At 47.2% G+C, this 26,992-nt stretch overlaps 1 protein-coding gene across 1 annotated transcript in view; it reads right to left on the bottom strand.

Moving 5' to 3' along the window:
- The window catches only part of CTNNAL1 (catenin alpha like 1), a 185,495-nt gene extending 158,790 nt beyond the window's left edge, over positions 1 to 26,705 (bottom strand). The window contains exon 1 of the mRNA XM_066579218.1: positions 26,439 to 26,705. Within this exon, the coding sequence (XP_066435315.1) occupies positions 26,439 to 26,564 (126 nt within the window). The 5' untranslated portion in view covers positions 26,565 to 26,705. The remainder of the gene's footprint in view (positions 1 to 26,438) is intronic.
- Positions 26,706 to 26,992: the final 287 nt, after the last annotated feature.

The raw sequence follows: 26,992 nt of genomic DNA, 5'->3' as shown, positions 1-26,992 counted from the left end.
AGTGCTACCCCGCACCGACCACATTAACTACAAGTGCTACCCCGCACCGACCACATTAACTACAAGTGCTACCCTGCACCGACCACATTAACTACAAGTGCTACCCTGCACCGACCACATTAACTACAAGTGCTACCCTGCACCGACCACATTAACTACAAGTGCTACCCTGCACCAACTACATTAACTACAAGTGCTATCCTGCACCGACCACATTAACTACAAGTACTACCCCGCACCGACCGCATTAACTACAAGTGCTACCCCGCACCGACCACATTAACTACAAGTACTACCCCGCACCGACCACATTAACTACAAGTACTACCCTGCACCGACCGCATTAACTACAAGTGCTACCCTGCACCGACCGCATTAACTACAAGTACTACCCTGCACCGACCGCATTAACTACAAGGGCTACCCCGCACCGACCACATTAACTACAAGTGCTACCCTGCACCGACCACATTAACTACAAGTGCTACCCTGCACCAACTACATTAACTACAAGTGCTATCCTGCACCGACCACATTAACTACAAGTACTACCCTGCACCGACCGCATTAACTACAAGTACTACCCTGCACCGACCACATTAACTACAAGTACTACCCTGCACCGACCACATTAACTACAAGTGCTACCCTGCACCGACCACATTAACTACAAGTGCTACCCTGCACCGACCGCATTAACTACAAGTACTACCCTGCACCGACCACATTAACTACAAGTACTACCCTGCACCGACCACATTAACTACAAGTGCTACCCTGCACCGACCACATTAACTACAAGTGCTACACTACACCGACCGCATTAACTACAAGTGCTACCCTGCACCGACCACATTAACTACAAGTGCTACACTACACCGACCACATTAACTACAAGTGCTACCCTGCACCGACCACATTAACTACAAGTGCTACCCTACACCGACCACATTAACTACAAGTGCTACCCTGCACCGACCACATTAACTACAAGTGCTACCCTGCACCGACCACATTAACTACAAGTGCTACCCTGCACCGACCACATTAACTACAAGTGCTACCCTGCACCGACCACATTAACTACAAGTGCTACCCTGCACCGACCACATTAACTACAAGTGCTGGATTCCGCAAATCAAATCCGCACATGTGCAGGAGCCCACGCTCCCTCTCTCTGCCATTACCATTGTTTAGCAGTGTTAGCTAAACAATGGCAATGTTTAGCTAACTCTGCTAATCTCACTTCCCCTCCCTTTTCTTCCAGCTCCCATAGGAGTCTATAGACCAAAGATAGGTCAAGATGTATATTTTTGCGCAGCAGGAGAATTCAGCTGCTGAATTTCAGTCAATTATGTTCTATTTTTTTAGGTGCTTTTTAATGTGGCTAAAATTCCTTCGCCTGAATGTTTCCATAGAACAACATTGGTTCTGATGGTCGTGTGTTTTTGCACAAAATTCCCTCATGTGAACAAGCCCTTAAAATGCATTTTCTAAGAATGTGCAATGCATAATTCTAAAATATACACAACACCTCAACACAAACCGAAGAGCGCCCCACGCGGGCCCTCCGTTATACGGCACATCGCTACATATAGAGGTGAAAAGGCAATTCTTAAATCCAGGTTGGGAAAATTCAGTGTGGATTTTGCAAGGAAAACGGCAGTATTGATGTGCAGCTTATGCAGCGATGTCTGATGCTGATGTGTGATGAACCTGCCATGTACCGGCCGCCTTCAGGTGATCCGAGCCGCACGCTGGACTCCACATCAAGTAGCGACACGTCACGTCTTCCACACCAGGATTTCACACAACGAGGGCTATTGTTCATTCAGATACAATTCAGTGTACTCGGCATTTCTGAGAAACACACATAGCAGGCGGAAAGTTACTGGTTAATAGGGGGACCCACACCGCGCCCCACACCGGGACACCACAACGCGAGCCCGCACCACACCGCGAGCCCGCACCGCGAGCCCACCCCGCACCACACCGCGAGCCCGCACCGCGAGCCCACCCCGCACCACACCGCGAGCCCGCACCACACCGCAAGCCCGCCCCGCACCAAACCAGGACACCACGCCAGGACGCCCACCCCGCACCACGCCGGAACGCCCACGCCGCACCACGCCGGGAGGCGAATTATTTTCTGTGTAACGTTGCAACAGTTTAAAACTCTGGAAGAAGCGGACACTACTTCCAGGCGATCCAATGGAGCAATCCTCTTTCTGGGCAGACGTCAAAGTATCCTTCAAAGCAGCAAAAAGAACAGTCCCACATGCGTCAGCGGCGCCGTCCGGGAATAGCGAGTGATTCCTTGAGACTTCTATGGCGTACGTCATGTCGTAATTCCGCAATCATCTGATGCTGTAACAACCAATAGTAAAGCACTTTGTGGGCGTGTTCTTCCAGCAGCCAATCACCTACTTCCATGCGCACACTTACAACTTTGTTCGAAATATATCCACACCCATCTGGGCAGTTAGTCGCTACCAAACAAGCAAGCGAATGAGCGAAAGGACGAGAAACGTAAACAGTTACTGTTACCTGTAAACAATCATCGTTTAAACGCAATCGAGTCATTCGGTCGGATGATTTATCGCTACATGTAAAAGCGCCCTGAGGCTCCATTCACACGGGCGAGCACTGTATCGGGTTGGTAAGCTCTGCCTAATATTGCACTTACCAACATGTGTTTTCACGCCGATACAAAGTTGCGTTGTGAATCATAAGGCACCTTGCATCACTTCTGTAGTGATATAGTGATTCCAGGCGTGTGCGTTTCACATCGCACTCGTGTACGCGTCATACGGCGTGCGTGTGCCATGCGATGGGACCTTTAAAGGTCCCACTGAAAACAACGGGAGGGACGTTCTGTGGGAACGACCTGTTTCCTACTACACCGACCCCAATACGGTCCTGACTCACAAGGAAAGCCGCAATACTTGTGGAGCGGCGGCAGAGAAGGGGCCAGAACTTGATCCAAGAGGTTCCCACACAGATGTGCTGCTGTCACGTAATATAACATGTATCGGATTTTGTTGGTTTGTGTCCCCTTAATTCAAAAGAGAATTCTGACTATTTTTCCAGGTTGCCAGGCAGCAGCAATACGACACGCGGAAATGTGAGCCGGCGAAGCTTTCAGCGTAATAGCAGCTATTTCCCTGTTAGAGCTCGGAGGGCCATCTGCATTATTAAGGAGGTCTTCAGAGCAGGAACTCCTCTCCGCCGAGGCCTTTATATGGGGAAACAAAGGGTCACGTAAAACAACCAGCGGGCTGATGGAAGGATGCAGGTGGGACGACGCTCACCTGCACTTTACCTTCTACAACAGGTTAATGATTCACCGATGGGGAGATAAGACGGGTGCCGTCGGCGGTATATCAGTATACGGTGGTGCAGTTGGCGCCTTGATGTTCCCGCCGCTAGAATCTCGCTGGCTACAATGGCCTGTTGTCCAACATTCCGTCACACGTGGTGGGTGAGATCTGGATATTCCTGGGTATATTGTGGGTTTCAGAAGCGGCCGCCCCATGTAGAAATCTGCAGGGCATGCTGGGAGATGCAGTTCTGAAAGTCCGCAGCGGTCGGGATACGCTGGGGTTATGATAGGAGGACCACAGGTCTTAATCACCTAGCTCTAGGGAGGCTAAGTGGCTGGAATCAGTAGGGTCAAAGTTGGCCAGTCACTATGGGACACTTCATGCAATTACTGCAGCAGCAGCCCCTCAGAGCCTCATGCGGCCCCCTACCTCTGCGCAGGCTTCTCTGCAGCCCTCAGGATGTGGACGGGCAGCTGGGAATTGTGAAATGCAAATGCTGCAGCGATATGCAATTTTTAACAGTATATACTGTGGGAATTTGGGGTTGCTCACCTCTGGGACCGCTGACCTCTCCAACTGCAATGGGCGCCACATGTGTAGAAACAGTCCAGAAACTTGGATTTCTTTCCAGATCTGGCACCTACCTGTTTTACTCCACATCACAGAAAACGTTTACAGCATATCAAAGTCCATTGTACGAACCCACAAGGGTATGAGTTTAGTGTCGTCCTCCCTGTCAAACTTTAGGCCTCCACTGGTCCACACTGGGCCTCCGGCTCTGCTAAGCTGTCACTTTCCCCTGAGTGTGGCAGGAACTGATCCTTTAATCTCACCTCCTGCCACACCCACAGGTGTTCCCTCTCAACAGGTATCAGAATGCCTGTCTTATCACCCTCTGCAGGCCATTCTGTATACTGCACTCCTACAATACTATCATAAGGACTAACCAAAGATTTTTTTTTTCTGTCCAGTAAAATGTATGGGCACCATTTCTGTCTAAATCTTGGAAAGAACCAAGTAGCCGGTCTCACGTGACTGGATTTGAATAACAGATTCTGAGATTGTTTGATCCGCGGTAATACGCTGTTCAATCAAATGCATTAGGTTACACAATTCTGCTCCCACTAGCGGGTTGGAATTGCATAATGTGCTCATGGAAAATAGAATGCAGCGTGTTCTATTTTCTTCCATAGATATTCATGACATAGAGCCCACATATGATTATTAACCCTTTATGCCTTGTTTTATGTGAGGTGATGATCAAAAGAACAGCGATTCTGGTTTTTGTTCCCTTTCAGAACTCCCTCACACGAGCGGATGGGAATATGCGGCGCAAACTATATTTCACTGCAGGATACAAGTACACAATAAAGTTAGGTCAGAACTTTCCCGACCCATAGGAAACACCCATCAAAAGGTCACATGACCACAACGGCGCCATTAGTTCTGTGGGCTCTGAGAAGTACAACTACTGGCCTGAACGCGGCCTTAGTATTTAGGAAGTGTCCACGATTCCCCCACTGCAGGCTTCGGTGGTCGGTCTGTGGGGCCTGAAGTCTCCAAGTGAAAAAAAAAAAACTTTAGGAGATCATTGGTGAAAAACCATCAAGCATCAGAGGTGGAGCGTTACCTTCTCCGCTACCTCTTCATCCCTCCTCCCATAGGGATAAGCCATACAATGCCAGCAGAACCAGCCTGTCCACCGAGGAGCCTCCGGCCCTAGAATACTTATCTCCAGGTTACACTCGGAATCAGGATCGCTGCTCTGACTGCCAGATAATGCAGCCTAGGTAACTAGAAGTGCTGATATCTGCGTTATCTGTACATGAGCTCTAGCGCCACCTTTTTCTACGCTGCATATACATGGAAGACAGGAGGGTATCAGCGGGCATCCTATGCATTACAGAGGACAAGATGGAAAAATATTTCAGATAAGCCATACAGAAATTGGGTTTTAGCACTTTTGACAAAAACGTAGTTTTAGGGTGCAGTCACACGGCTGATATCTGACCAATAGGCAAGCGTCAGATATCGCGTGTCAATCGAGTGATTGAAAAAGACAAAAAAAAAAAAAGTTCAGTGAAAGTTACCGTATTCTCAAGAGCACCTTAAATGCCTGGCTTTCACATACAGTAAAATCCTTACTAGTTTAAAGGGGTTGTCCAGTTGTAGACCACTGATAGACTATCCTCAGGATAGGTCCTCAATAATAAATTGGTGAGGGACTGCTGCACAGGATCCCACCAATAAGCTGTTCTCTGCACAGATTTCTGCAGGAAACATATGGCTCCGTTACCACTGTAGTGGCCAGGCTTGGTATTGCAGGCATTAAGGTGGATGGGAACTTTGCCTGCAAAGCAAGTCGGACCAGTGCAGCGAGAACAGAGCCGCCGACAGTAGTCAGATCAGTCCATGAGCGCAGCGGATCAGAGGGCAACGCAGCTGGCAGACACCAGCCCATCTACTATGGATGGCCCATCCTGAGGATATACCAGCAATAGTTTACAACTGGACAGCCTCTTTATAAAACCTTCCATGGTTAAACATTGATGCCAGAGAACACATGAAACTGGAAGAGACAAGCATGCTGGCATGGGAGGGCGGACAACAGAAGTAGAGATAAGCCTGATGGACAAGGGTAACATGGCATTAGTTCCACAAGCACGTACAATATAATGTAGGCTGGAAGCGGGAATAAAAGGGAGCAGGAGGCCATTCTACAGATAATTCAGTATGACTGGTGTTACTGGTCGCCATCTAGTAGTCCTGGAAGACAGATGATGCTGCAGCGGGCACCTCCGTAGAGGGCACTGCGGCACAAGCGCTCGCTCCACAACGGTCACATGTTTAGTAACGTTCTACTGCAGATGATGGGAATCTGGTCTTGTATAAGGTGGCAGCGAGCCACCGCAGCCTTCTGTGCCCACTGGCAGAATACCGGACCCTCATTTCATGACACACTGAAGGAGAGCAGATGAGGGGATTTGGGGTTTCCTGGACCCGCTTTCTTCTAGTAACTGGTTGATTTAAAAAAAAAAAGATTCATTAACAGTCCTACAGGAGAAGCTTCATCCCAGTCCTGATGAGTGGGGGGGGCGCCGGCAGCCCGCAGGGGCGCGGGGGGGGCGCCGGCAGCCCGCAGGGGCGCGGTGTGCTGTTGTGTCATCTTCCCACCATCCAGCTGAGCAGGAATGAGCATAAAGAGTTAACAGAACGCAGATTTATGTCCAGATATGATTCTGCTTCGCCTCATACATCCACTTTGTGTTAACGACTTGCAGGCAAAGCTTTTTAGTGAAAAAAAGCTAAAATGTACATTGCCTTTAGCCTAATTTAACAAAATCGTCACGACACGCGATTCCGGGTACCCTCGTGGAAAGCGAAAATACAACAGCAACTAATCTCCAATATTAACCCCATGGTGTCGGCCAATACGCCTTCCTACTGACCTCACTAACAAGCTGTAAACCTGCACACACATCTTCTTAAGGCGGTGGCTTGGCTGACTACTGACAGCCCGGCTGCTGCTCTAACCACCGGGGAGGATAAACCTCCGATCCTGCCAGTTTAATCCCTTATATGCTATACTTAACAATTGCAGCATGTAAGCAGATGACAGGGGGCCCCTCCTGTCACCCATCGGCACCCTGCAGTGTGATCACAAGGTACCAATGGGTTCCCATGGCAGCCGGAAGCCTGACAAAGGCCTCCATGTTCACCGTGTAACTCAGTCTATTAAACCCCGCCTCTGGCAGAGTCTAATAGGCTGTTGCCATAGGTAGTGCATTCTATGAAGCTTAAGTAATGCAGTGTATTGTCCTAGCGATCAACTGAACCTTCAGCGGCTGGCAAATTGCAGCATTCTGCGAATTGCCGCGATTCTCTGTGGTGAGCCTATCTGTCATGCGGGACTTGCACAGCGGATCTGGAAGGTGGGTATGGGGTACTTGGGGGGGGGGGCCGTGACAAACTACGCTGCAGTATTCCGCTGGTGGAGTCCGTCACGGTCGTGGGCATTAGGCCTAAAAGGATCGTGGAGTGCTGTCCTGGCGTTCTCTACAACCGCCTGCTGATTGAAAGCATCTTAATACAGTTAACATTTGTAATTTCCAAAAAGTGTGTAAAAGAAGAAAGAAAAAAAAAACTTGGACACAAATTAAGGCCTTTTTGCACATAACAATTCAAAAAAATGGTTGGACTGTTGACATTTGGACGATAAGCGTTCTGTGTAAATACGGCCAACGATTGGACGACGACGAAGAACTTGGTTGCTTCTCCTTGGTAGTTCAGTTCATGCAGGCACAAACATCCCTAAGTTCTTGTTCGCTCGTTTGCACATGATTGCGTGTGAACAGCGATTGTTTAGTCATTCCCATTTGCATTGAATGTGAATGAATAATTAATTGACCTGCCTATATCAGCAGATTGCACGAATGAACTGTCATTATACGCTCGTGCGAACGGCAGCTCGCTCCGTGTGAAAGGAGCCCAAGATGCCAATCATGAAGTGGACAGCAATCTACAGGAAGAGGACCCTCGTGTCCACGGGGGAAGGTGGGAACAAAACCCATCAGACAACAGCATCCGTCCAAACGAGCAGCCAGAAAAAGTGTTTATCAGATTATAATTGTATTTCAAATTTGGTTATTTTATTTTTACATTTTCAGTCACAATCTAGAATTAAAAAACTGAACCTAAATAATTAGATTTCTTCTTAAGATTCTCCAGAGGAGATCTGGGAGAGAAGCATTTTCAGTTTGGCTTCTCTAGTTTTTAACTCTACTAGCCAAGGCTATAAGCTGTCCCCTAATCGCAGATTTATGGGCTTCCCATAATAATGGCTGAGATTTCCGGCGCGTCATTTAGGGTAAAGTATTCCAAGATCTCTTTTGTAATCTATGAGCCATTTTTGGTATCGGTAAGGAGTGTTTCGTTCAGTCTCCGTGTCCAGTTCCTTACCGGTGGGGTGTCGAGAGGAAAAGAGGTTGGAGCATGTTCTGAGACTTCAAGCACCGATCTCATTGGCCGTCAGTTTGTAGGCGTCTGGTATCTAGACAATAAGTAGGTGGGAAAAGAATGGGAGTACCGGGCCATCTGGGCCAACTCATACAGTCGTTACATGTGAACCAAGGGACCTCCAACGGTAACTCGGAATGGTTCAGAATCGGGAAAGGCGTACGCCAAGGTTGTATCTCATCCCCTGCACCTTTCAGCCTGTAGGCAGAGGTGAACTTGAGACAGTGCAGTTTACATAAATCCAACAATGGAGTTAAGATCAGAGGAAGAAACAATCTCTGATATGCAGATGACACAACCTTGAAGAAAGTCAGGAAGATCTTGAACAACGAATACTGAAAGTTAAAGGGGTTGTCTCACGCCGAAACGTTTTTGTTTTTTTTTCAATAGGCCCCCCATTCGGCGCGAGACAAACACAAGGGATGGGTTAAAAAAAAAAAAACGTTTAGTACTTACCCGAATCCCCGCTCTGCGGCGACTTCTTACTTACCTTACCAAGATGGCCGCCGGGATCTTCACCCACGATGCACCGCGGGTCTTCTCCCATGGTGCACCGTGGGCTCTGTGCGGTCCATTGCCGATTCCAGCCTCCTGATTGGCTGGAATCGGCACACGTGACGGGGCGGAGCTACGAGGAGCAGCTCTCCGGCACGAGCGGCCCCATTCACCACGGAGAGACCGCACAGCGCAAGCGCGTCTAAAATCACCAGAAGACGGCGCATTTAGACGGATCCATGGAGACGAGGACGCTAGCAACGGAACAGGTAAGTGAATAACTTCTGTATGGCTCATAATTAATGCACAATGTACATTACAAAGTGCATTAATATGGCCATACAGAAGTGTATAGACCCACTTGCTTTCATGAGACAACCCCTTTAAAGGAGGAAGTGAAAAGGCAGACTTATTCTTTAGTATCAAGAAAACTAGGGTCATGACATCAGCCGGTAACGGTAGGGGGAAAAAATCACAACAAATTATGATGAAATCGAAACGGTTCAAAACTTGAAATGCTGGAGAGCCAACACAGTCATCCTCCCAATCCCAACTTACAGAGCGGAGGAAGATGATGCTTTTAAACTGTGGTGCTGGAGGAAACTCCTACAAGATCACGGCCACCACAGTCAGCACAGCGTAGACATGGAGCCACATGCCTCCCCTTCTGAGCCCTCCCACGTGCCCCAACAGCCGTTTGCATCTACATACGGGGCATTTCTGTGCTGGGAAGAAATTGGGCAACACATTGTGGGTTGTTTGTTGACCTAATACCCCTGGCAAAAATAAAGGCACAGTCTTCCTTAAGGCCTCATGTCCACAGGGAAAATCAGGCCCGCACCGGATTCTCCATGTAGAATCTGCAGCGGGTCCCTCCTGTCCCGCGGACATGAGGCATAAAAATAAGAATTAACTCACCTCTCACTCGCTCCGGATCTTCCCTTCGCCACGGCTTCATCTTCTCTTCGTCGCGGCCGGATCTTCTTTCTTCGGCCCGGCGGATGCGCAGGGCACGTCGGTTGCGTGCCTCGTGCATGCGCCGGCCCGAAGAAAGAAGATCCGGCCGCGGTGAAGGGAAGATCCGGAGCAGGTGAGTAAATTCCGATTTTTGTCTCCCGCGGATCCGGACGGCTTCCATAGGCTTCAATAGAAGCCTGCGGGAGACCCGCACGAAAATGGAGCATGGTCCAGATTTTTTCATGCTCCATTTTTTTTTAAATCACTTTTATTGACCATCCGCGGGTATTTATCTACCCGCGGGTGGTCAATGCATCCCTATGGGGTGCGGATCCGCGGGCAGGAGAAGAGTTAAAATCCGCTGCGGATTTTAATTCTTCTTTTGCCCGTGTACATGAGGCCTTACTCTTCTCATGTTCCCAAGCAACATGTGTAAAACCGGCTGCACATACACAATGTAATTGTGCATGAACTGCTTCCGAACGCAACCATCGAAAACAGGGCTGCAGCCGCTTAATACGCGGCAAAATAGAACAGGATACATTATTTTTACTTGCGCAACAAATATACGCAGGTTTGAATGGAACAATGAAAATCCATGTACGGTCACTGAAGCCGTTCTCTGTGTGTAACACGCCATTCAAATACGTTCGTGTCAGACCGGCCTTTACAAGCAGAAAAGCTCCATTTAAAAAATGCTTATTTTTTCAAATTCACTACATTTATAGATACATTTTTTTTTATTAATAAAGACTAGTTTTATGGATGAAAATTTCCCACTAACGAAGAATAATATGTCACAAAAAAAAAAGTCTAAACTGATAAAAGCAGTCAAAAAATGAAATGTGTCAGATTTAAAAAATTAGGCTTGGTCCTTTAAGGCCAAAATAGGTTGTGTCCTTAAGGGGTTAATGAGGAAAGTGACACAAATAACGAAGAATGAAAAAATTGGCACACAGATGACATGAAGTAGTCAGACGACTACCTGCAGCTCCAACACTTCATGCTGTCTGTCATACCTGGAACAAGGAATGGCTTAACCCTTTCCAATCCACTGTCTGACCTCTGAAGACATTGTGATTTAACCCCTTGAGTGGCGGGTTTCCTACCACCCTGTCGTGCCCACCAGGGCAGGTTTTTTAAAATGGTCTAATCATTGAATTTCAACTAATTTTGCAGTTGCGTCTCAAGGGCCATAACTTTTTCATTTTTCCATTGACATGGCCATATGAGGGCTTGTTTTTTGCGGGACAAGTTGTGATTTTTTAAACAGGGGGGAGGAAAAAAAGAAATTGGGAAAAAAGAAAAAAAGGGGCCATGTCATTAAGGGGTTAAATAATGTATTAACTTTCTTCTCTGGGTCATTACGACGCATGGATACCACATGTGTGATTGTATTTTTGATTTTTTACAAAGTAAAGGGAGACAAGTGTTTTTACAATTTTTTTTTATAATTTTTTAACTTTTGCTTTTTTTTTTTTTTTTTTGGTCCCTTTAGGGGACTTCAACAGGGACCCATCAGGACCCCCTGATCACTTTCCGGGGGTCCGGTGGTGAGAGCCCTTTACATGCTGCAGTGACAGCCCTTTACTTGCTGCAGTCACAGACTGCAGCATGTAAAGGGTTAATACAGCAGAGAGCGTAGGTTTTCTCTGATCTCTGCTGTAAGAGCTGGTGCCTGTCTGTCCTCTGACAGCCAAGCACCAGCTCTCCCTGCCACAGAGACCATGGCTTGCTTCTGACAAGCCGATGGTCTCTATGGCAACCTGTAAACAAAGCAGGACTTAGAAGCAGGAGATTGCCGGCAGATCAGCAATATCTTCTGCTGGTTTTTCAAAGCCCTTGCTTTGTTCTCTCTGGGTCTGTGCAGGCAGAGCACACTGTCACAGCTTGTGGCATTGTGCTCTGCAGCTCCCATAGTGATACATAGCCCGGAAATCTTCCGGGCTATATCACTATCGGCAGTGGAGCTCGTCCCGGAAAATTTCTGGGCGTGCCACTCAAGGGGTTAAGGCTGTACAGCTCCGATGTTGGAAGACGTCCGTCGGGGTTCTCTTACTGTATATTGCCAGCCCCTCTGCTGTCGGAGCCTATCCAACGTGTCAACTCATGCAGTACTGGCTTTAGCCAGCAGATAGCGCCGTTGTATAATGGCAGAAAAAGTAGGGCCCCTAGGAAAACCAGGATACAAATTGGATTGGAAAGGGTTAATAATGAAGAGATTTCCAGAGACGAGAACTCTAGTAGCTTACATAGTCCGATTACCCCTTTCCTGCATTCACTGCTGGCACACGTCGCGGCACCATCACTGCTGGCGCACGTCGCGGCACCATCACTGCTGGCGTATGTCGCGGCACCATCACTGCTGGCGTATGTCGCGGCGCCATCACTGCTGGCGTATGTCGTGCCACTTTTACTGTGCCGTTACATCTTGTATAGGTTTGCCATTTGCTTTAAGCCACTTTTACAAGAGCCTGGCGACTACTCTGATCACTATGAGCGTCGCTGACGGGCTAAAAGTGACCCGCTGAATCCGGCGAAGTAAGGGTTGTACTCCTCCTCCCTGGTGTTCGTGCTGGAAGCTGCCGCTTGGTAGTCCATCCATTATAAAACTAAAATGTGTGGACTCATTGGGAGCGCTGACAGTTTTCTGTTTTGTTTTTTCTTAAATGTTTGATGTGGTACTTTTAAAATATAAGATTTCTTTGGGGAAAAAAATAGAAATAAAAATTAACCTCTCACAATTTATCAAGATGTGCACTAAATACCTTCTATTTTACAGTGTATGTTCAGCGGTATTACAATTCATTTCCATTGTAGGCACCACTGGCGTATTTCATGGTGCCTTGGGTACCTGTGTAGTAGGTCTCCACCGGAAGTATGGGTGGAGACATGGGTTGGCCAGGCTTAGCTACAGGTAACGCCCAGGTCACGCCCACAGCTTCTGATTGGCTCCCGCACACATCAATGTAGACATACTGCACTAATACCATCTAATGAGTGATCACCATAATAAATGATGAAGTCTTTGTCACACTCACCACCCTCCTCCGGGTGGGTCCCTGTGATTGCAGCCCCCGGCCCGCCTATATCCGGTCTGGGCAGTGACCGATGCTCTCCTCTAGTGGCCACACCTTGTATATGTCCGCCTTGTAATATCAGAAGGATAATGGGCATTGATTGTGGGATAACCCTTCCACATCCAATACCTGCTCTGTAGATAATCACCGCTGACCAGGAGAGATTTGCCTTTTTTTCCTAGATATTAATATACGGGCAGAAGTGTCAGACGGATCTGGTTCTGGCCGGCGTCCAACGCTACAGTAGTAAATATGTACTGCGGCACCGAGGATTAGTTACAGTCTCCTGTACACGTCAGCAGCATCCGACCGCCTCGCAAATACAAGACACCATTTATTTATAAGCTTCCAGCCCTGAAGAGCCACGACCAACGAGCTACAGAAGCTTCCAGAAGAGACCCGTAGAGCACGGAGCGCAGGCGCAGAACACGCGGTGCCCGCACCCCGATACCAGTCATTGTGTGGCCTTAACACGTGTATATACATTGTAACTGCATGCTCAGAAGCTGGACACAATATAATCAGATGTATAGAGATTGGCCATTGTATGAGACACAGCTGCAGCTTCCTGTATGAAGATTAGGCACGCGTAAGGTCGTCAAGAATCGTCCGGAGTAAGCGGCACTGCAAGTATTTGGCTGCAACTGGTGCTCTAACCCGCATGTCCAAACGCTGAACCATAACACATGGCAGCCAACCATCAATTGCTAAGCATGTGGTACATCGCTGTGTGTATGATGACTGTTAATGGGTTAGCGCCGACCTCACTCGCTCATGTAACGGGGGCGTTAGTGTGTGGAGAAGGGGTTTTACTGAGAAGCTAGAACTCAGACAACCCCTTTAAGAACAGCTCAGACCCCAATGTGATCCCCACAGTGGTATACAGATTCTACATAGAACACGGGACAATTGTTTCCCATTTCCTGGTACAATGTAGGTTTATACGGTGACGCTACGAGGATTTCCACTCAGTTTGCAGCATTTTGATCGCTCCGATGATTGCTGATACTTTGTCAAAAAAGGTGCTGACAGCACGGAAAGTTTTGTTGTTTTCTTCTTCTTTCCCCCAGAAAACACTGAGATGTTCAAAAAGTAACTTAAGGACACCTGGTGAAATAACCACAAGTAGATGGGAATACGGCGCGCAGCAGGTGAACCTGTGATACGAAACAGAGATGGCGCCACAACTAGAGTTGACCGAACATACTCTGCCGAGCTTGGTGCTCGTTCAAGTATTGCGTACTCGATGGTGCTTGTTACTCGAACGAGCATCAAATCGTGTTCGACCCCGCCCCAGTTTTTGGCTCCTCCCTGCTGCGGTGTGCCTGTTTTGTTCCCTCCCCGCCGCGACGCAGCGTGCGTCATTGGCAAATTTTTCGTCTGGGAGGGGAGGAGAGGGGAGGAGAGGGGAGGAGAGGGGAGGAGAGGGGAGGAGAGGGGAGGAGAGGGGAGGAGAGGGGAGGAGAGGGGAGGAGAGGGGAGGAGAGGGGAGGAGAGGGGAGGAGAGGGGAGGAGAGGGGAGGAGAGGGGAGGAGAGGGGAGGAGAGGGGAGGAGAGGGGAGGAGAGGGGAGGAGAGGGGAGGAGAGGGGAGGAGAGGGGAGGAGAGGGGAGGAGAGGGGAGGAGAGGGGAGAGAAACACACAAAAAAAAAGCTCGGCACCCGGGGTCCCACATACAAAAATGCTCGAGTCTCCCATTGTAGTCAATGGGGTTCGTTACTCGAGTAGAGCTCTCAAATTTTTTGAAACGCTCAACTCAAATAACGCGGACCCGAGCATTTGGGTGCTCGCTCATCTCTAGCCACAACCCATCTGTACTGCGGGAAGTTACTTTATCTAGAGTTTCTTAGAAACATTTCAGTTAAAGCCGGTGACACACGAGCGTTCATGCCACATATTGGCACAATGGGTGCTGGATATCTTATAGCGCAAGTACGCGTTTCATTGTACTTTTTGCGTACGCCAATTGTGCGCATTTGCAAAGAGAAAAAGCCAACCAGCTCCCATTCATTGAAATGGCCAGTTAAGTAAATTACTTCAGTATGTGCAGGAAAGTAGCAGACACATTAGAATCAATGGGTTCTATCTAGAGTTGAGCGAACGTACTCGGTAAGGGCGATTTCGCAATCGAGCACCGCGATTTTCGAGTACTTCACTACTCGGGTGAAAAGTACTCGGGTGCGCTGTGGGTGAGCGGGGGGTTGCAGCGGGGAGTGGGGGGTAGCAGCGGGGAACAGGGGGGAGCCCTCTCTCTCTCCCTCTCCCCCCCCCACTCCCCGCTGCAACCCCCCGCTCACCCACAGCGCCCCCGAGTACTTTTCACCCGAGTAGTGAAGTACTCGAAAATCGCGGTGCTCGATTGCGAAATCGGCCTTACCGAGTACGTTCGCTCATCTCTAGTTCTATCCACTGCACATCGCGCGCACTAATACACCCGCGTGACTCGTGCCCAACCCCTCAACTAACAAACTACAAGACTGACAGTCGCCAAAATAAATAGTTTACAAAAAAAGACCCAAATGTCTTCGAAGAAAAAAAAAAAGAAAAAAAAAAAGCGGTTTCTGTGATGGCGTTCACTCCTATTTTTGTATAAAGCGGATCCACAGCATTTCCATGGAGGAACGCAATGTCTGCATGGCAGCACACAGTCCCTATCTCAGGACCGCGGGCGCTGCGTGGCATTACATGGCGCTTTGGTATGTAGCAGGTGACGGGACATGGAAGGACACAACACATCTGTATGGGATGAGGCATATGAAGGTACAGGGCATTCCTATGCAGTACTACTAACCGGTACAACATGGAAACCCTTAGCCCACAGTCTGATCAGGATTGGCTGCTGCCACACTACGTCTTCCCTTCCCCAAGGTCAGGACTGGGCTAGTCCATCAGGTAACGTCAGCCATTGTGGCTACCATGTACACCAGTCTTCATCGGGAAGGTCATTGCTCTAGCAGTCCCCCATCCCTCCCGGGCATTACCAGACGGACAGGGGATATAGTCATAGCGGTAGAACAATAACGGGCGGTCAGACATCAGCAAGCCAGGAACGTGCAGAGAATGCTACACAATTACCCAAACAATTAACAGGAATGACTAAGAGTAAAGACGAAGTTCTCCAATCTGTTGTGTGCCGCCAGGCTTGTGTCTCGTGTCCCCCCATCGGACTAGTGTAGCCTCGCAGAGCCCCGCACAGAAACATCACTCACACTGACTGCAGATCTGACAGTGGTGTGAGTGCAGAGGAGGAGCAACTGAAGAAAGCCCCTCCACCATCCTCGCACAGCTGAGAAAACATCCCAGTTGCTGGGGAAGCTGAATGCATAATGACAAGCAGTGGACTGCAGAGGGGCTGCACTTCAGCCTTGATTTGCAGTGTTAAAAAAAATTAAAACCATATGACCAGATTGAGGGCTATTTAGAGTTGGGCGCGCTTTAACCCTTTCCAATCCAATTTTGGATTCAGACTCTCTCTTTTTGCTGTTACACAACGTGCCATCTGCTGGCTAGAGCCAGTGTGTGTGTGTGTGTGCCAGAGAGGCTGACAGCGAAGTGGGTGGCAATAGACAGTAAGAATACCCAGTTGGACATCTTCTGACATTGGACTTGTACAAGCTTCAATTAGAATGTAGGAAGACATCAGTGAATTGGAAAGGGTTAAATTCACCTACAGCCTTCAAATTCTTGAAATAAGGTAATGGTTTCTACAGAGCTGTTCTGTTGGAGTAACAAACAGAAAGCTCCCTGTAAGCGGCGGCGCTATATACTGCATATGTACAGTGTCCGAAGCTTACCTCTGTAGGCATTTCCTATTTTGGGTATGCTTGCCTGCATATTCACCCTGAGACGCAGGGCCATTTATAAGTAGAGGGACAGTTTATAGACCCCGTCTCAGGTCTCACAGTCACTAGAAGCCTACACATGAGATCAGGGACGTTCCTTCCAAGTAAGCGGCCAACGACCAGAAGCGCAGAAACGTGTTCAACGGAGGTTTCTTCGGAAAAGCCATTACAGAACAAAGTCCCCCCCCCCCCCCCTCGGAAGGCTTCTTGCAGGCGACCCTCGCCCCCAAGGAAATGCCATCCAAAGCCCATTACTGATAGTAATGCAATAAAACCTTTATGCAAGATTTAAATAGGAAATCTGCATCTTTATGACAAGCTGCAGTTCCAAGAGGCATTTTTCACAGCTCTTCCTTGCTTAATGTAAATATTAACTAAGCCATATAAGTGTAGGAGGGGCTCAGGAGCGCCTGATCCTCCCCGAACAGTTCAAGAAGAGGGTCAGACTTCCACAAAACAGCAACAATGTATCTTCAAAAGAAGTCACTTGTAGCCGGTCTCTAAACACAGCAGGCAGGAGGAGCGAGATCCCCATGGGGGTTTAAAGGGGGCTCCAGGGTTACAACTAGTAGAACAGTTGGCAGCAGGAAAGCTGAAAAAGGCTTTAAGTTTAACCCTTCCCAATCCACTGTCTGACGACATTCTGATTGAAGGCCCTACAGCTCCAATGTCGGAAGACGTCCGGCAGGGTATTCCTACTGTATATTACTGGCCGCTCTGTTATCGGGGGCCTCTCCAGCATGTCCCATACTGCAGTACTGGCTCTAGCCAGCAGATGGAACCATTGTATAATGGCAGAAAGAGAAAGCCCCCTAGGAAACCCTGAATCCAAAATTGGATTGCAAAGGGTTAAAAGTCTTTTTCCCACGTAGCAAAGCATGGTGTAAGGTATATGGGGGGGTACGCCACAATTATTTCACTCCCATTATATGAAGCAGGCTTATGATATCGTACATTCTATAAATTGTGATGCCCATCCTGGTCCTATCAGCTTACGGACATCTCTTTTCTGCCTAATTTGTCCCATTTGTATGGTGATTTATGCTGGTCCTGTAGGACGGTCACCGGACCGCGGCTCCTCTCTTGTACAATAAGGCAAGGAGCTTTTATGGAATTTTGGGTGTGCCGGACTTTCATATATCACATTTTAGGAGATATTGTTACAGGAAATAAAAGTTTTTTTGTATTAAACACCAGTTATGAACCTGTTTATCCCTTTCCATTCCACTGTCTGACGTCTTAAGACATTATGATTTAAGGCTGTACAGCTCCGATGTTAGAAGACGTCCGTCGGGGTTCTCTTACTGTATATTGCCAGCCTCTCTGCTGTCAGAGCCTATCTAACGTGTTACCTCATGCAGTACTGGCTTTAGCCAGCAGATAGCGCCGTTGTATAACGGCAGAAAAAAAGTAAGCCCCCTAGGAAAACCAGGATACAAATTGGATTGGAAAGGGTTAAGCCTGCCTGCACACAGGAAGGTCAGATTCCACAGGAGGAATCCTGCAGCAGAATGCGGCCCTGGCAGCAGCGGCGGCGTCCGCGCATACCTGCTTTTCTTTTTCTTCATCTGCACTGCGGATGGTCCGCACGGCTCGCTGTTGGACATGCGCAGTATAGCTTTTTTTTTTTTTTTTTTTTTTAACTCATGCTTTTTCCACATCATGGCCTAGCGACAACGTGGAATCTGCCACCTTTACGAAATGTCAATTGCGAAAGGCCCACAGATTGGCCGGCTTTCACTGACTTCAATGGAAACCGTCCGTTATGAGTGATATTTGCTGCAGAACCTGGAGGTGTGTGCCTAATTCCTAGCTAAACGGTCACTATAGTGAAAACCCATTTCTCCATCCCTACCCCCCTCACCAGATTGCCTGTCACACTCTGGAAGTGTCATCTGTGTATTGCAGCCACTTCCATGCAGTGCAGCCCCCTATCCGATACTTATCAGACAGCATCTTGAGGCTGACACTTTGTACTTTCACATCAATCCCAGGATGCATCCTCTCAGCCTTAGCGAAGGTTATACCATCCTGCCTGCTGAGGGACAGTTTAATTTTAATTACCTTCTATAGTCTTCTAAATAAGCTACAGCCCATGAGTATACAGTCAGGAGGATGAGCAGTGATCTCCTCTATTACACCTGTGTGACAGGAGCTGTGGGATCATCAGTAACTGACAGTAAAACCCGACATCACCCAGGTTAAGACTAACTAGAAAATGAATACAAACTAGCAAGTAGATCCGAGCGGGTCAGAATTGAGATCTGAGCACAAAGAGGCCAGGAGCTTCAGACAAAGTGATAACTAACCAAGGTAACACTAGATCCCTTATATACACTGTGGGGATGACTGCATAATGAATGAAGAAATGAATGAATGAATGAATGAATGAATGAATGAATAAATATTTTAAAAAAAAATAAACTGTGGCCCTTTAAATAGTCTGTAAGGACTAAAGGAAAATAAAACACAACAGCCTAGAAATCCCCTGAATATTTGCCATAAATGTCTGATTGATAAGCGCCATCCCACAACAGAGACAATGGAGAACGGACCACCTCTCTATTCTCTACCTGAAGGGGGCCGCTTCACCAAACGTTCTCGTGAGCCGGCCTTAGATATACGTATAATGTGTTGTTTAACTTTTTTTCTGTAGGGGGCATGGAAACAAAATCCAATTTTTTTAGCTTGTTCTCTATGGACTCTAGACATCGCGCCTTTATTCTGCGGATCGCTATGATTACGGCGACACCACAATTATTTTCTTCATGCGTTACAAGTATTTACAAGCCGGCCGCAAACGCGATAGCTGATCGTTGCCACTGTCGGCCGCGCCAGCACTGTCATGTGATAAATAAGTGGGCTGGGCAACAGATGACCTGATGCAACAGATGCCCTTGTGCCAACTGACAGGGTGGGCAGGAAGTACACCACCTTCTCTACGATTGGTTCCAGGCTGCAGCCAACCCACACAGCTGATAGACCGAGAGATTCTGTAGAGGCAGCGTCTTAACAAGCTAGTATTATTACAGCTGCAGGGGGCCTTCAGATTAATGGGATGATTGCACAATACACCGACCCCCCCCCCGCTGGATGACGGGTTCTTCCCTACAACCTCCTCTCAGTACTACATGTTCTACCGCATTCTGTCCCGCCAGTCAGACCGCTGATCCTTCTGGGAAGCCCATCATTTATGCATATTTATCTACCGACTTAAAAGAGTGCTTTACAAACCACAATGGTTTGGCTATTAGGAAAAGTCTCTGCAAACTCTTAACCCACAATCTTCAATGTAAACATTATAATACAAGACAAATGTTCGCTCGGTGGGTTCAAGATAAAAAGGAAGGTGGTCTATGGAGCGGAAGAGGTACAGCAAGAAATGACTACCGACAAAGAGCAGAGGAGAGGAGAAAGAGGTACAACAAGAAATGACTCTACCCACAAAGAGCAGAGCAGAAGAGAAGAAGGTACAGCAAGAAATGACTCTACCCACAAAGAGCAGAGCAGAGGAGAAAGAGGTACAACAAGAAATGACTCTACCCACAAAGAACAGAGCAGAGGAGAAAGAGGAACAGCAAGAAATGACTCTACCCACAAAGAGCAGAGCAGAAGAGAAGAAGGTACAGCAAGAAATGACTCTCCCCACAAAGAGCAGAGCAGAAGAGAAGAAGGTACAGCAAGAAATGACTCTCCCCACAAAGAACAGAGCAGAGGAGAAAGAGGTACAGCAAGAAATGACTCTACCCACAAAGAACAGAGCAGAGGAGAAAGAGGTACTGCAAGAAATGACTCTCCCCACAAAGAACAGAGGAGAAAGAGGTACAACAAGAAATGACTCTCCCCACAAAGAACAGAGGAGAAAGAGGTACAACAAGAAATGACTCTACCCACAAAGAACAGAGGAGAAAGAGGTACAACAAGAAATGACTCTACCCACAAAGAACAGAGGAGAAAGAGGTACAACAAGAAATGACTCTACCCACAAAGAACAGAGGAGAAAGAGGTACAACAAGAAATGACTCTACCCGCAAAGAACAGAGCAGAGGAGAAAGACGAACAGCAAGAAATGACTCCACCTACAAAGCATAGGGGAGAGGAGAAAGAGGTACAACAAGAAATGACTCTACCCACAAAGAACAGAGCAAAGGAGAAAGAGGTACAGCAAGAAATGACTCTACCCACAAAGAACAGAGCAGAGGAGAGGAGAAAGAGGAACAGCAAGAAATGACTCTACCCACAAAGAGCAGAGGAGGAAGAGGTACAGCAAGAAATGACTCTACCCACAAAGAACAGAGCAGAGGAGAAGAAGGTACAGCAAGAAATGACTCTACCCACAAAGAACAGAGCAGAGGAGAAAGAGGAACAGCAAGAAATGACTCTACCCACAAAGAGCAGAGGAGAGGAGAAAGAGGTACAGCAGGAAATGACTCTACCCACAAAGAGCAGAGGAGAGGAGAAAGAGGTACAACAAGAAATGACTCCACTCACAAAGAACAGAGCAGAGGAGAAAGAGGTACAACAAGAAATGACTCTACCCACAAAGAACAGAGAAAGAGGTACAACAAGAAATGACTCTACCCACAAAGAACAGAGCAGAAGAGAAGAAGGTACAGCAAGAAATGACTCTACCCACAAAGAGCAGAGGAGAGGAGAAAGAGGTACAGCAGGAAATGACTCTACCCACAAAGAGCAGAGGAGAGGAGAAAGAGGTACAGCAGGAAATGACTCTACCCACAAAGAGCAGAGGAGAAAGAGGTACAGCAAGAAATGACTCTACCCACAAAGAGCAGAGCAGAGGAGAAAGAGGTACAGCAAGAAATGACTCTACCCACAAAGAGCAGAGGAGAAAGAGGTACAGCAAGAAATGACTCTACCCACAAAGAGCAGAGGAGAAAGAGGTACAGCAAGAAATGACTCTACCCACAAAGAACAGAGCAGAAGAGAAGAAGGTACAGCAAGAAATGACTCTACCCACAAAGAACAGAGCAGAAGAGAAGAAGGTACAGCAAGAAATGACTCTACCCACAAAGAACAGAGCAGAAGAGAAGAAGGTACAGCAAGAAATGACTCTACCCACAAAGAACAGAGCAGAAGAGAAGAAGGTACAGCAAGAAATGACTCTACCCACAAAGAACAGAGCAGAAGAGAAGAAGGTACAGCAAGAAATGACTCTACCCACAAAGAACAGAGCAGAAGAGAAGAAGGTACAGCAAGAAATGACTCTACCCACAAAGAACAGAGCAGAGGAGAAAGGGGTACAACAAGAAATGACTCCACCCACAAAGAACAGAGCAGAGGAGAAAGGGGTACAACAAGAAATGACTCCACCCACAAAGAACAGAGCAGAGGAGAAAGGGGTACAACAAGAAATGACTCCACCCACAAAGAACAGAGCAGAGGAGGAAGGGTACAACAAGAAATGACTCCACCCACAAAGAACAGAGCAGAGGAGAAAGGGGTACAACAAGAAATGACTCCACCCACAAAGAACAGAGCAGAGGAGAAAGGGGTACAACAAGAAATGACTCTACCCACAAAGAACAGAGCAGAGGAGAAAGGGGTACAGCAAGAAATGACTCCACCCACAAAGAACAGAGCAGAGGAGAAAGGGGTACAGCAAGAAATGACTCTACCCACAAAGAGCAGATGAGAAAGAGGTACAGCAAGAAATGACTCCACCCACAAAGAACAGAGCAGAGGAGAAAGGGGTACAGCAAGAAATGACTCCCCACAAAGAACAGAGGAGAAAGAGGTACAGCAAGAAATGACTCCACCCACAAAGAACAGAGCAGAGGAGAAAGGGGTACAACAAGAAATGACTCTACCCACAAAGAACAGAGGAGAAAGAGGTACAGCAAGAAATGACTCTACCCACAAAGAACAAAGCAGAGGAGAAAGAGGTACAGCAAGAAATGACTCTACCCACAAAGAGCAGAGGAGAAAGAGGCACAGCAAGAAATGACTCTACCCACAAAGAGCAGAGCAGAGGAGAAAGAGGTACAGCAAGAAATGACTCTACCCACAAAGAGCAGAGGAGAAAGAGGTACAGCAAGAAATGACTCTACCCACAAAGAGCAGAGGAGAAAGAGGCACAGCAAGAAATGACTCTACCCACAAAGACCAGGGGAGAAAGAGGTACAGCAAGAAATGACTCTACCCACAAAGAAAAAAGCAGAGGAGAAAGAGGTACAACAAGAAATGACTCTACCCACTAAGAGCAGAGGAGAAAGAGGTACAGCAAGAAATGACTCCACCCACGAAGAGCAGAGCAAAGGAGAAAGAGGTACAGCAAGAAATGACTACCTACAAAGAACCGAGCAGCGGAGAAAGAGGTACAACAAGAAATGACTACCTACAAAGAGCAGAGCAGAGGAGAAAGAGGTACAGCAAGAAATGACTCTACCCACAAAGAACAGAGGAGGAAGAGGAACAGCAAGAAATGACTCTACCCACAAAGAACAGAGGAGGAAGAGGAACAGCAAGAAATGACTCTACCCACAAAGAGGAGAGGAGAAAGAGGTACAGCAAGAAATGACTCTACCCACAGAGAAATATGATGTCCTAGGCATCACGGAAACTTCTTGGAATGATACACGATTGGAACACAAGGCTTGAAGGATACAACTTATTTATAAGAAACAGACCTAATAAAAGGGGAGGAGGTGTTGTATGTTAGGGAAGCATACATCTCCACAGAGATTCAAGCTTCAGAGCTGGGAGTTCTGTAGAAACTGTTTGGGTAAGAATACAAGGAGAGAACAACAGAAAGGACACCATTGTAGGCATTTACTATAAGCCGCCTGGACAAGCAGAAGATATGGAGGAACTCTTTCTACATCAGATGGCCAAGCTCTCAAAAAAGCACAACATAGTGATCATGGGAGATTGTACCTATCCAGACATTTGTTGGCAATCTCTCAGGTAAAAGTAATGGATCCAACACATTCTTATCCGCTCTTACTGACAACTTTATCTTCCAAAAGGTAGAAGATAAAACAAGGGGATCTGCTATCTTGGACCTAATTCATACTAACAGGGAGAGAATGTTTGAGGGAGTAAGGGAGATGGGACCTTAGGAGGCAGTGATCATGATATCCTTGAATTTTGGATAAAAAGGGGAGGAAGACCTGAGAAAACTCAGACCTCAAGGTTCGATTTCAGAAAGGCAGAATTTAATAGACTCAGAAAGAGGATAGGAAGAATCCAATGGCCGGATGTTCGTAAGGACAGAAATGTCCAAGAAGGTTGGGAAATATTGTGAAATGAGATTCGTAAAGCACAATCATTAACAAACCCTAAAAGAAAGAAGAATGAGCAGCGTTTAAAGAGACCGGGATGGGTGAACGCAGAACTTGCACATGTGTTAAAAACGAAGAAAAACTTGTTTATCAAATGGAAAGAGGAGAAATATCTAAAGAAGAATATAATGCGGTCTGCAGAAACTGTAGGACAAGTGTCAGAAAAGCTAAGGCTAATAATGAATTGAGGCTTGCAACAGAGGCCAAAAGCAATAAAAAAGGATTTGGGGGGTAGGTAAAAAGAAAAGCCAAAGATGCTGTTGGATGCTTACAAGATGAAAATAAAGAATTGGTTAAGAATGATGTTGAGAAGGACGAACTTTTAAATTCCTATTTTGTATCTGTTTTCTCTTAGAAAGTAGATGGAACATCAACTGATTTTCCCTGTGCTATTGGGGGGGGGGGGGGGGGGTAAAAGAATGCAGGCTATCCATAAGCCAAGAGATGGTGAGGGAACTTAAATGACTTCAAGTCTCAAGGTCCAGATGAATTACATCCTCGGATACTAAAGGAAGCAGCGGAGGTAATTGCTGAACCACTCGCCATAATCTTTGAAAATTCCTGGAGAACAGGAGAGGTCCCAGAAGATTGGAAAATGGTAAATGTTGTCCCTACCTTCAAAAAAAGGGAAGAAGGTGGATCCAGGAAACTACAGTCCTGTGAGCTTGACTTCTATATCGGGAAAGATCTTTGAACAAATTATTAAGCAGCATGTATACAAGTACTTGGATGAGAATGGAGTAATTAACCAGAGCCAGCATGGGTTTGTGACAAACAAGTCATGTCAGATGAATCTAATTTCCTTCTATGACAGAATCACTGACTGGGTTGATCAGGGAAATGCGGTGTATATAGTATATCTTGACTTTAGTAAAGCGTTTGACAAAGTATCTCATACCATACTTATTGAGAAAAAAATGACCAAATATGGGATTGACAAGTCAACTGTAGTACCATCACAAGTACATATATTCACAGCTGTATTACTGGGGACTGAGCAGAGCTCCTATATACATCATATAGTACCATCACTAGTACATATAGTAACATATATAAACATAGCTGTATCACAGGGGTCAAAACGGAACTCCTATATACATCTTATAGTACCACCACCTGTACACATAGTACCACATATATACAGCTGTATAACGGGACTGACCGGAGACCCTATATACATCATATAGTACCATCACTAGTACTGTACATATAGTATCACATACATATACAGCTGTATAACAGGGGTTTGAGCGGAGCTCCTACATACATCATATAGTACCATCACTGGTACATATAGTACCACATATATACAGCTGTACAACAGGGGACTAAGCAGAGCAATATACATCAGCTAATACCATATATATATATATATATATATATATATACATACACACACACACATATATACATACATACACACAGCTGTATAAAAGGGGACTGAGCGCAGCTCCTATATACATCATATAGTACCATCACTGGTACATATAGTACCACATGTATACAGCTGTACAACAGGGGACTAAGCGGAGCAATATACATCAGCTAATACCATATATATATATATATATATATATATATATATATATATATACACACACACACACACATATACATACACACACATATATACATGCACACACAGCTGTATAAAAAGGGACTGAGCGGAGACCCTATATACATCATATAGTACCATCACTAGTACATATAGTAACATATATATACAGCAGTATATCAGGGGACTGAGCGCAGCTCCTATATACATCATATAGTACCATCACTGGTACATATAGTACCACATACATACAGCTGTACAACAGGGGACTGAGCAGAGCTCCTATATACATCCTATACTACCATCACTAGTATATATAGTACCATATATATATATATATATATATATATATATATATATATATATATACATATAGTAATAAATATATACAGCTGTACAACAGGGGACTGAGCGGAGCTCCTGTATACACATCATATAGTACCAGTACATATAGTACCACATAGAGTCACAGCTGTATATCCGGGGTCTGAGCGGAGCCCCTATATACACATCATATAGTATCAGTACACATAGTACCATATAGTCACACACAGCTGTATATCCGGGGTCTGAGCGGAGCCCCTATATACACATCATATAGTACCATATAGTCACACACAGCTGTATATCCGGGGACTGAGCGGAGCCCCTATATACATCATATAGTACCATCACTAGTACATATAGTACCATATAGTCACACACAGCTGTATATCCGGGCTGCCGCTCCGTCCTTCTCCCGGGCTCTCCAGCACACAGTGCTCTATAGACCCCCTACAGTAGAGCTCTGGAAGAGCCGTACTCCCCCGCAGTCCCCCGTCCTGCCCGGGACCCCCGTAGCCTCTCGTCCCGCCCGGGACCCCCGCGTACCTGGGATATGAGCGGCACGAGGGTCTGCTCCACGGATTTCGTCTTGATCTCCAGCCCGCTGTCCATACTGAAGCCGGAGGAGGAGGACGAGGAGACCCCGCTGCTGCTGCACGGAGAGGTGGCCATGTCCCGCTGCCCCGGGAGCTCCGTCCCGCTCTCCCGTAGTGCGGACAGAGGACGCGCAGCTCCCGCTACACAACAGCCGCCAAACTACAGGAGCCCGAGCAGCCAGAGCCACGCTGCGGAGGAGCCGCTCCGTCCCCTGCCGGAGGCCCCGCCCACCGGGGAATGCACCGCGCGCCCGACACCACGGACTGCAAGCAGATTCCCGGCTGCTCGTCCTCGGGGAGCGCACGGTGGCGGCGGGGATGGAGGTGTCCCGGTATCAGGGGAGACCCCCAGCTCCACGGGAGCCCGCCGCAGGGCTGGAATGGAGGTGTCCCGGTATCAAGGGAGACCCCAGCTCTGCAGGAGCCCCCCGTAGGGCTGGAGTGGAGGGGTCCCGGTATCAAGGGAGACCCCCAGCTCCACGGGAGCCCGCCGCAGGGCTGGAG

This window comes from Eleutherodactylus coqui, chromosome 9 (assembly GCF_035609145.1).
Source record: "Eleutherodactylus coqui strain aEleCoq1 chromosome 9, aEleCoq1.hap1, whole genome shotgun sequence".
NCBI classification, from domain to species: domain Eukaryota; kingdom Metazoa; phylum Chordata; class Amphibia; order Anura; family Eleutherodactylidae; genus Eleutherodactylus; species Eleutherodactylus coqui.
Note: the sequence above shows the minus strand (reverse complement) of the source record. Positions and strands in the feature narration are given on the sequence as shown.